The sequence below is a fragment of the Arachis hypogaea genome, chromosome 18, assembly GCF_003086295.3.
Source record: "Arachis hypogaea cultivar Tifrunner chromosome 18, arahy.Tifrunner.gnm2.J5K5, whole genome shotgun sequence".
Classification (NCBI taxonomy): Eukaryota; Viridiplantae; Streptophyta; class Magnoliopsida; order Fabales; family Fabaceae; genus Arachis; species Arachis hypogaea.
The window spans coordinates 38,557,075-38,568,404 of record NC_092053.1 but is presented as its reverse complement, the minus strand read 5'-3'; the positions used below and the strand labels follow the sequence as shown (position 1 = coordinate 38,568,404).

Sequence of the window (11,330 nt, the reverse complement as noted above, 5' to 3'; positions counted from 1 at the left end):
ATCAACATAAAAAGAGGCATAAAAAGGGAAATTAACAAGAGAACTAAGAATATCAAAGATGTAAGAACAAGAAATTGTAAAAAAATACGATGAAAACATGAAATTAAACCTAGATCTAAGAGAAAAATTAACCTAAAAACCCTAATTCTAACCTAATTCTAGAGAGAAGAGGGAGCTTCTCTCTCTAGAAAACTACCTAAAGCATGGTCCTACACTAATCTAATTGCTCCCCCTTGTTTCCTCTTGAATTCTGTATGAAATAGCCTCAGAAATGAGTTGGATTTGGGCCTGGATGGCTCAGAAATCGCCCCCAGCGTATTACCTTTAATGAGGTCACGTGACCAACATCACGCGTGCGCGTGGTCGACGCGTGCGCGTCGCCTTGCGAATTCCTCCTCACGCGTATGCATGGATGACGCGTGCTCGTGGCCATGAATGTCCTCTCCAAATGCTCATTTCTTCATGAATTCTCCACTTTGCATACTTTTTTCTTCACCTCTTCCATCCATTCCTTGCCTTATGAACCTGAAATCACTCAACAAAATATCAAGGAATCAAATGTAATTAAAGTGAATTAGATTTAGCTATTTTAAGGCCTAAAAAGCATGTTTTCACTCTTGAGCACAAATTTGGGGAGAATTACAAAAGCATGCTATTTCATTGAATAAATGTGGGATAAGTTGATAAAATCCCCTAAATTCAACACAAGATAAACCACAAAATTGAGGTTTATCAAACATATCCACACTTAAACTAAGCATGTCCTCATGCTAAACTCAAGAAAGAGACAAAGGGTATCAACATTTATTCAATGTAAACTATCTATATGCAATCTACCTACATGCAATATTTCTAAATGAATGCAACTACTTGGTCAAAATAAATCAATTCCCAAGAATACATATATGAACACAAGGGTACAACAATAGCAATCACATCAAACCCACAATTGAATTGAGTTATTGAAAAGATTTTACAAACTTGTAAGAAAAGAGATGATCATAAGTGAAAACATGTAATTGAGCAAGCGAATCCTCATCGGATGTGTATCCGCTCAAGTCACTCAAGTGTATAAGGTTGATTCACTCAATTCTCCTCTAATCATGCTTTCTAAGATTTGTTTTTCATCTAACAATCAACAATTATTCAATGCATGCATACAAATATCATGAGGACTTATCCATGGGTTGTAATGGGGCTAGGGTCAAGGTAAGGATACATATGGCCAAGTGAGCTTGAAATTTGAATCTTTGATTAACTTAAGCTTTCCACCTAACCTATGACAACCTATTCAAATCTAATGCGACCTAACTACCCATTCTTCACTTTTTCACACACTCATGCATTCTCTTTTCACTTCACATCTCATATGCATTGCTATTATTACTTTACTTTGGGGTATTTTGTCCCCTTTTATTGCTTTCTTTTTCTTTTTCTGTTTTTTTCTTTCTTTTATATAGATATATATATATATATATTTTTTTTTCTTTTTATTTCTCTTTCATTTTTTTCTTTTCAAACTAGAATATATACAAGAGCATCAATGCATATGATTTAAACATTTAATGCATGAGTATGTACCCAATTCCCAAAAATACAAAAATACACTCTTATGTCACCCAATGTTCCCAAATTTCTCACACTTAAATGATACACACACTCACTAGCTAAGCTAATCAAAGATTCAAATGAAGGACATTTATTGTTTTCCCTTTTAAGACTTGTAATGTGCTAAAATTAAAAACAAAAGGGGATTAATCATAGGCTCAAAGTTGGTTAACAAAGATGGATAAAAGGGTAAGGCCATTTGGGTAAGTAAGCTAAATGAAATGAAGGCCTCAATCATATAAATGCATTCATACACAGAATAATAGACATAAAGAATCAAACAAATCAAAGATTACAATCATAGAAAGAGAATAATACACACAAGAATGAAAATAGTAGTTATATGATGTAACTACAAAACTAGTCTCGAAACTCACATGCTTATGTGTTCTTAGCTCAAAAACCATGTTCCACAATGTATAGTTCAAGCAAGTTCAAAAAAACTTTTTTTTTTCAAATCAATTGGGGTGCTCTATAGATAAATTTCTTGGAAGATTTCATTATTTTGACTAAGCTTATTATATATCAGGGGCGGAGGTACATATAACTAAAGGGGGGCAATGGCCTCCCCCAAAACTTTAATTTTTATTTAAAAAAAAAAATAATCTAGTCCCTCCTTTTTTATTTCCCAGCCCCTCTCTTTTTGTTCCATAACTTTCCCAGCCCCCTTCCTTTTTTTTTTTCCATAACTTTCCCAACCCCCTTTTTAATTCATACAAAAAACCCAGCCCAAAAGCCCATTCCCCATCCCCTTTTTTTATTTCCCAACCTCTCCTCAATCCTCCCATTTTGTTCGTACAACAAGTCTCCCCCTTCCCGCCTTGACACCTTCACTTTCCAAAATTTCAGGTAACAACTTTTCCTATTCTTCTTCTTCTTTATCTCTTTAATCTTCTTATCTTTTACCTCTTTGACTCTTCTTTTTTTTTTTGTAGATTAAAAAAAAAGATAGTAGTTCAACAAATGATTCTTCACTCCTCTTTCTCAAAAAAGGTTCTATTTTTATTCTTTTTTTATTTCAAGAAAATTATTGAACTAAATCAACTAATAATAAAGAGACATAGTCATAAAAAATAGAACAAATGAATTGTATTTAATCTAGCATTGTAATTTTTTTATATTTTTTTATTATTTTTCTGTCAGTCTTGTCTAATTTTTTATGTTTTTTATATATTTAGTTATTTACTTAATTTATTATTATTTGTTAATTAAGTTTATGTTATTATATGTTAGTTTATATATTTAGTTTTTTTATTAGTTAACTATTTAATTACAATTTTATATTATTTATACTAGAATGTTAGTATTATTGTTCTGAATTTTAATATCTTATTTTGAATTGAAATATAATTTTTATATTTTATAAAGATTTAGACTGTAATTTATACTATTTGCTAAATATATTTTTAATTATAGGAACTTATTTGGCCATTTGAATTATGAGTAAGTTCAAAACCATTGATACATTTTTTAAAAGAAAAGATCAACAGAATGAAGATGCTTCTACTATTACTACTCCAATACTTGAGGGGTCATCAAATTTCATTACTTCAAGTTCTCCATTGAATAGCTCAAAGCGTCCACGACTTCTTCCAAATCAACTGGGTGTTTTTTGTTTGGAAAGAGATCCTGGAATGCAACCAATGATTTGGAAGTTTCCTCCAAATAAAAGAGATGAAATCCGTCGGGCTTATATTAAAGTTGGGCCAAATTAACCAATTCTTGATAATGATCCATTTTCTGGTGATAAAAGTCATCGTTGCTTTCAAGCTTCATGGTTTAAATTGTTCCCATCTTGGTTAGAATATTCTATAGAAGATGATGCTATATATTATTTTCTGTGCTTTCTTTTTGCTAAGGAACCTTCAATCAATACCGGTTCAAATGATTTTATTGAGAATGGTTTCAGAAATTGGAAGAAAGTAAATAGTAAAAAAGAATGTGCTCTTTTGAATCACATTGGCAAAGGTCCCAACTCATTCCATCATAAAGTGTTGAAATCATGTGATGATTTGATGAAACAATCACAACATATCGACAGACTTCTTCATAAGCAAACATCAGAAGAGATTGAAAAGAATCGAATTCGACTAGGAGCATCTATAGATTGCATTAGATGGTTGACATTTCAAGGTTGCGCATACAGAGGACATGATGAAAGCCAAAGTTCAAGCAACAGAGGTAACTTTTTGGAAATGTTGAAATTTTTGGGATCTTACAATGAAAGAGTGAAAAAGAATGTTTTGGAAAATGCTCCAAAAAATGCTAAGTATACTTCAAATGATGTCCAAAAAGAAATTCTACATATTCTTGCTACTAAGGTGAGAAATTCAATTAGAGAAGAGATTGGAGATGCCAAATTTTGTATTATTGTTGATGAAGCTAGAGATGAATCTAAAAAGGAGAAAATGGCCATTGTTTTGAGATTTGTTACTCTAGATGGTTTTGTTAAAGAGAGATTCTTTGATCTTGTGCATGTCACTGATACTTGTGCAACAACTTTAAAGAAAGAATTGATTTCTGTCCTTTCTCATTATAATCTCCAAGTTGAAAATATTAGGGGTCAGGGGTATGATGGTACTAGCAACATGCGGGGTGAGTGGAATGGTTTGCAAGCTTTGTTTCTTAAAGATTATCCACAAGCATACTATGTACATTGTTTTGTTCATAGATTACAATTAGCATTGGTGGCAGCTTCAAGAGAGGTACTTCAAATTCATGAATTTTTTACTCAATTAAACTCTATTGTCACTATTGTTAGTGCTTCTTCAAAAAGACATGATCAATTACAAGAAGCTCAAGCAATTGAAAATGCAAACTTGGTTGCTCAAAATGAATTAGAAACAGGCAAAGGTGTGAATCAAATAAGCACTTTACAAAGAGCTGGGGATACTCGATGGAGCTCTCACTTTAATTCTATTTGCAGTTTGGTAAAAATGTTTACTACTACCAACATTGTTCTCAATAATATCATTGAAGACGGGACAACTTATGCACAGAGGTGAGGCTTATGGTGTTAGTAAAATATTATTGTCATTTGAATTTGTTTTCACTTTGCACTTGATGAAAGAGATTATGGGAATCACTAATGTTCTTTGCCAAGCACTACAACAACAATCTCAAGATATTCTTAATGCAATGCATATTGTTTCTACATCAAAGTTACTTCTTCAACAATTAAGAGATGGTGGATGGTGCACTTTTCTTGCAAATGTTAAAGATTTTTGTGAAAAGCATGAAATTGAAGTCCCTAATATGAGTGCACAATATGTTTTTGGAAGAGGTCGATCTCGTCAACCAAGTGTGATAGTTGAGCATCATTATCAAATAGATATATTCTTAGCAACAATTGACTCTCAAATACAAGAGTTGAATAGTAGATTTAATGAGCAAACAAAAGAGCTTTTGACTTTGAGTAAGTTAGCAGAGAAGTTTTATCCCCTTGACTTTCCTTCTAATGAGCTAAATATTTTGAAGTCTCAGTTGCAACATTATCAGCATGATACCAAATCATTTGAAAGGCATTGGTACACTTTATGAATTGTGCAACAAGTTGCAAGAAACAGGAAAATCAAGAACTTATCACATGGTTGATAGATTAATACGTCTTGTTTTGACTCTACCAGTATCTACAGCAACAACAGAAAGAGTTTTTTCAGCAATGAAAATTGTTAAGACAAGACTCTGAAGTAAGATGGCTGATGAATTTCTTGCAGACAATTTGGTCATCTATATAGAAAAAGAATTAGCAGCTATTTTTGACACAAATTTAATTATAGATGGTTTTGAAAATAGAAAAAAACGTCGAATAGCCTTTTCATGATACAAAACTGTAAGTGATAATTTTTATATATTATTGTCTTACTTTGATTGAGATTATATATTTATTTTTTTTAATTTTATCAATAGAAATAGTAATATAAAATATTTTTAGTAAATTATTAAACACCGCCCCCCTTAAATAGTTAGCCTAGCTCCGCCCCTGCTATATATATATGCAAATTAAGAAAATACAACTAAAAATCCTAAAAGACCTAAAAATAAAACGTGAATGTGTTGGAATTAGAAATTTGTTACCCAAAAATGCCGATAGGTCGGACGACCTCCCCACACTTAAAAGTTTGTACCGTCCTCGGTGCATTCAAAGATGAGAAAGGGGGTACGGCGAATACACGGGTTGCCACCTTCAGCTGGTGGATCAATCGGCTCCTGCGTGTTCTATCCCCTGCTTTCGTTTTCGCTTATGGTGCATCATTCATGAAAAATAGAAAATAACACCATTAGTCGAGAAAATGTAAAGCAAGGAAGCGTAAATTATTGGAATGAGGTAAGAACCAATAGAATGGAGTGAGCAAATTAGTGTGACATTAAGGAAGAATAGTGTGTGAGTTCTAAGTTGCATGCAGTTTAGAACACACACTAGCATAGAGATCTATGTAACAATCACACAAAAAGAAGTAAGCACTTCACTCATTCTAGTGTGCTTGAAATACTTTAAAGAGACTTGTAAGTTAAAATAAACAAACAAATAATAAAAGAGTATGAAAGCACTCGAGCAAATAATCAAGCAATTTTGAATTGGATAATGAATGGGCATTGATTGATGTGTAAGTAAACTTAGTAAACCAAATGAAATATAGAACTCACACATCAAACAATGACACATATTGAAGTTTGTTTGCAACACCTAAGTGACATAGAGGTCAAACACATGGGCGCTATGGAACTTAGGACAAGAGAGCTAGAGGTTAAAATCAATCACATAGCAAGCATGGTCCACAAAGCTTTAAAAAGCTCAAAAATATGTCACTAGGTAGGCTTTCGATCCAATTCCCCAATTTCACAAATCTCAATGCATGAAATAGGTGATGTGAATGAAGGAAAATCATAAACAAGTATCACCTAAAAGAAAAAATGCATTGATAATACTCAATTGTCTCATCATAGATAATGACATCAAATCACATGCTGGCCAAAATATGCAATTCAAAAAATTTAGAAAGCTTTGAAGGCAATGTCATACACTTGGTATTCAAAAATATTAAGCATGAAGAACTAAAGACCAAGCAATAATTTATGACCTCAATAAAAGAAACTCAACAATGAAAATTAACAACATTGATGTTGAAATAGCATCCTATAGTAATCAACAGCAATAATCAGCAAACAAGATTAATCATCCAACACTTATCATGAAAAACAGAAAATCAAATAGAAATTAAACTAACTAAATAACTAACTAACGAACTAACTAAAGGAGTTGGTGATAGATGGTGATTGGTAGTTGGTGCATGAAATTGCGATTACACTTTTCACAACTCCGCACAACTAACCAGCAAGTGCACTGGGTCGTCCAAGTAATACCTTACGTGAGTAAGGGTCGATCCCACAGAGATTGTCGGCTTGAAGCAAGCTATGGTTATTTTGTAAATCTTAGTAAGGAGATTAATGATAAGAGTGATTATATTTATGAAAAATAAATAACATAAAATAAATAGTACTTGTGATTCAGTAATGAGAAACAGGCTGAGGTTCTGGAGATGCTCTATCATCTGAATCTCTGCTTTCCTACTGTCTTCTTCTCCAAACACGCATGGCTTCCTTCCATAGCAGGATGTATGATCCTCTCAGATGAAAAATACCAAGCTTTGTCACCGCACGGCTAATCATCTGTCGGTTCTCACTAGCGTCGGAATAGGACCATTATCCTTTTGCACACTGTCACTGCGCCCAACATTCGCGAGTTTGAAGCTCGTCACAGTCATCCCTTCCAGATCCTACTCGGAATACCACAGACAAGGTTTAGACTTTCTGGATCCTAGGAATGCTACCAATGATTCTAGCCTATACCACGAAGGTTCTAACCTCCGGACTCGGTGACGTTAGGATTTTTGCCAGTAAAAAATTTCATAAAAATATTCGCATTGTAGATATAGTCTCTAAACCAACAGAAATCCCTTCGTACAAACGTTTTGGGTGTCACAAGTAACAAACCCCTTTAAAAATTGTTAACTGAGTATTCAAACCTCGGGTCGTCTTTTCAAGGAACTGCAGGGAAGTATGTTCTTATTATTGGCTATAAAGGTTGTAATCGGGGTTTAGAGGGTGAGAAGTTAGTGATTTAAATGACAAGTAAAGTAAATGGCAATTAAAATAAATAAATAACTGTAAAGCAACTTTTGGCAGGGTAAGAGAAATTGGAAGTCCAACTTAATTATCTCTCTCAACAATAATGAAAGTTGAATCTAAACTCCACTTAGTTAACCTTTACTAAAGTAAAGGAAAGTCAAGGGACTAATTAGTTTGACCTTCGAATCCTATTTATTTCCTAAGAAAAAGTTGGGATTATTGAAGTTCAGTTCAATTAGCAAGATAACGATTATCAATTATGCTGAGTTTAATAATGTTGAGTTACTGATTTCTTAACCAAGACCAAAAAGGGAAAAAGTAAAATTGTTGGAATAAAAATGTCCTCAGATGGGAAGCAATGGTAACAGAAATTAAAGAGGACAATAATAAACTGAAATACCTCAAATAATCATTAATTCAAATAATAATCTGTAACATAGAATAATTCATAAGCCAATCGGGCAACATCTGTAGATACGAATAAAAGCATTAAAGTAAAAGTAGCATAGAAACATAAATTAAATTAAATATTAAACCTGGATCGAGAGTTACTCTTAAAAACTAAGAGAAGTCCTAAATCCTAATCCTAATCCTAAGAGAGAGAGGAGAGAACCTCTCTCAAACTAAATCTAAATCATGGAAAGTGAAAATTGGCGAGCTCTCTTTTGAATGGATGCATTTCCCCACTTTATAGCCTCTAGTCTGTGTGTTCTGTACCTGGATCTGGGCCAAAAGGGCTTCAGAAATCGCTGGGGGCGTATTCTATAAATTCTGATACGTGGCATCTGTCACGCGTCCGCGTGGGTCACGTGGTCGCGTCATTCGGAGCATTTCCTTGCCACGCGGTCGCGTCAGTCACGCGTCCGCGTCATTTGCGTTCTACTTAAGGCGCGCGGTCGCGTCAGTCATGCGATCGTGTGGATACCAGTTTCTGCAAAACTCCGTTTCGCACTTTCCTTCCATTTTTGTACGTTTCCTTTTCCATCCTTTAAGTCATTCTGCCTTAGAAAATCTAAAACTACTCAACACACTAATCACGGCATCGAATGGAAATAAAGGTAATTAAAATAATAAATTTTAAAGTTTAGGAAACATGTTTTTCACATACATCACATAATAAGGGAAAGTAAAACCATGCAATTAATATGAATAAGTGGGTGAATGATTGAATAAATCACTCAAACTAAGCACAAAATAACTCATGAAATATGGGTTTATCAACCTCCCCACACTTAAACAATAGCACGTCCTCATGCTAAATCCAAGGTAAAGAATAAAGTAAGGTTAAAGTGGTGGAATGTTATGCAATGCAACCTATTCTAAATGCATCTACCTAAATGAGTCATGCAATTCCAATTTATCCACTCATATATAAAGCTTACACATAGTCAAATTAGTTCACATTCTCAAGGAGTCATATATATATATATAGCCAACCCTTAAATAATAAAGCATTTTAGCAAATGAGATGGGAAAGAAAAATATTGTACAAACTTGCAAAACAATTAGTAATTTAAGCACAGATATATGTTGATGAGTTATTGAACCCTCACTGGATTTTGTGTTTACCCTCTAGTCACTCAGTGTTTATTGGGTTTATTCACTCTACTTTTCTTTTTATTCTTACTTTCTATAACTTTGTTCTTCATCTAACCAATCAACAATTATAGAGTACAGTCATACCAAAAGTCATGAGGTCTTTAATTAAGGTTGTAATGGGGCCAAGGTAAAGGTAAGGATATATGTATAAGGCTAAGTGAGCTAATAAGTGAATCCTTAATTAGACTAAGATCTCACCTAACATACATATTTAGTAGAACAAGCTTCTTTACCAATTTTCCCATATTATCCCACTTGTTGTTACATGCTCATGTTTTAATTTTATTTTTATCCCATGTGCATTGCTTTTATTTTGCATTGGGGAATTCTTTTGTATCCCCTTTTATTAAATGCTGAAAAATAATTTTTTTTAATGCACATGGTAATTGAATCACTTTGATTTCTCATGAGCATGCTTCCCAAATTTTATTTTATTTCTTTTAACTTTTCTACCTTTTGTTTCTATCATCCATGTTCCCAATAGGTTCCCCACATTTTAATCTATTCATAATTTTCTATCTTAAGCTAACCAAGGATTCAACTTGGGGTTTTATTTTGTTTTTCTGCTTAAGGCTAGTAGTGTGGTAAAATAGAATAAAAGGGGTTTTAGAGGCTCAAGGGGGCTAACAAGGGTGATGTGAAAGGTAGGTTATTTTGGGGTAAGTGAGCTAAAAATCAAATGATGGCCTCAATCATTCTTTTGGTATGTATCTATATTCTATATTCTATAATTGGACATATAGATTAAAGCAAAGTAAAGAACATCAGAATAAAAAGAAGCGAAACACACAGGAATGAAATTATGGTTTGAATGCAACCATACAATTAAGCTCAAGACTCACAGGCTGTGTGTTCTCTAACTCAAGCATCATATATCATTCATATATGTTATGCAGGTTTAGTTAAAAAAATTCCCATTATTCTCATAAAAAATTTATTTAGGGTAGCCTTTAAAGTTTTAATGTTCCTCCTTGATGAAATGTTGTCAACTTAACTATATGATGTAATGCTATATATACAAGGTTTATGGATTTAAATCTGTTATGTTCAATTTCCTAGCTTACTTCCTTTTTATATTTTTCAGTTTAAACTATGCTATCTTATGCTAAAAAGGGTAAACTATACTAATTAATCCACTAATAAGTTAGAATTGCAAACTAAACTAAATAACTAAAATATGAACTAAAAATGCAAAATGCAAAATTAGAGTAAAAATACACAAAAGTAGCAATGTATAAGTACTCAGAAAATAACAGTAAAAAGAAAAATACAGAAAAATATCCAAAATAAAAGAAAAAAAGAGATGTAGTGGTTCACCAAAATAAAACGCCAGAGATGGCGACCTCCTCACACTTAAAATGAAGCATCGTCCCTGATGCTCAGTCAAGCCGGGTGTGAAGGGGTGTCATCACTGGTAGGGATGGTAGCTGGAGGCTCTGTGGTGGTGGTGGGCTGAGGGTCTGGCTGCTGTAGAGGCGGTGCTGACTGGATCGGGATCTCCGGATCTGCAGTCTCGATCTGATGCGTAACCTCCTGATGTGGCGCAGCCTGCTCTGTGCCTGCCTGCTGATGGGTCTCCTCCTGGGGCTCATCCTCTTCCTCCTCTGATGGCTCTGATGGTGTGTCGGGCTCGGAGGGATGTCACCACCCTGTCGGATCATCAGCTTCAGATGTGAATAGCGTCGCCGGCTGCGACGCTCCAATCTCTCATACCGGCACCGGTTACGGTGCTCCATCTGATCAAGCTGTCGGAATAGGTGGTGCACAAGGCGGTATACGGGCTCAGAGGCAGGTGGAGGTGCAATGGTGGCAGCAGGGGCGGCCGTGGATGAAGAGGGTTCAGCAGACGGTGGGGCTGTCTCATCAGTAGCAGTGAAGGGTGGTGGTCTGGAGCCCAAAGCTAGGAAGTTCCTACTGTGAGGAATGATCTTCCTGCAGTCCGCCGCTGGTGGTCTCTCATCGGCATCCTCCCATGGCACGTTAGCTCGACGGCC

At 34.5% G+C, this 11,330-nt stretch overlaps 1 protein-coding gene across 1 annotated transcript; it reads left to right on the top strand.

Annotated features, from left to right (window-relative positions):
* Positions 1–3,623: 3,623 nt before the first annotated feature.
* On the top strand, positions 3,624–4,613 carry LOC112769949 (uncharacterized). The gene has a single exon (XM_025814394.1). It carries the CDS (start codon positions 3,624–3,626, stop codon positions 4,611–4,613), a length of 990 nt encoding a protein of 329 aa, XP_025670179.1.
* Positions 4,614–11,330: the final 6,717 nt, after the last annotated feature.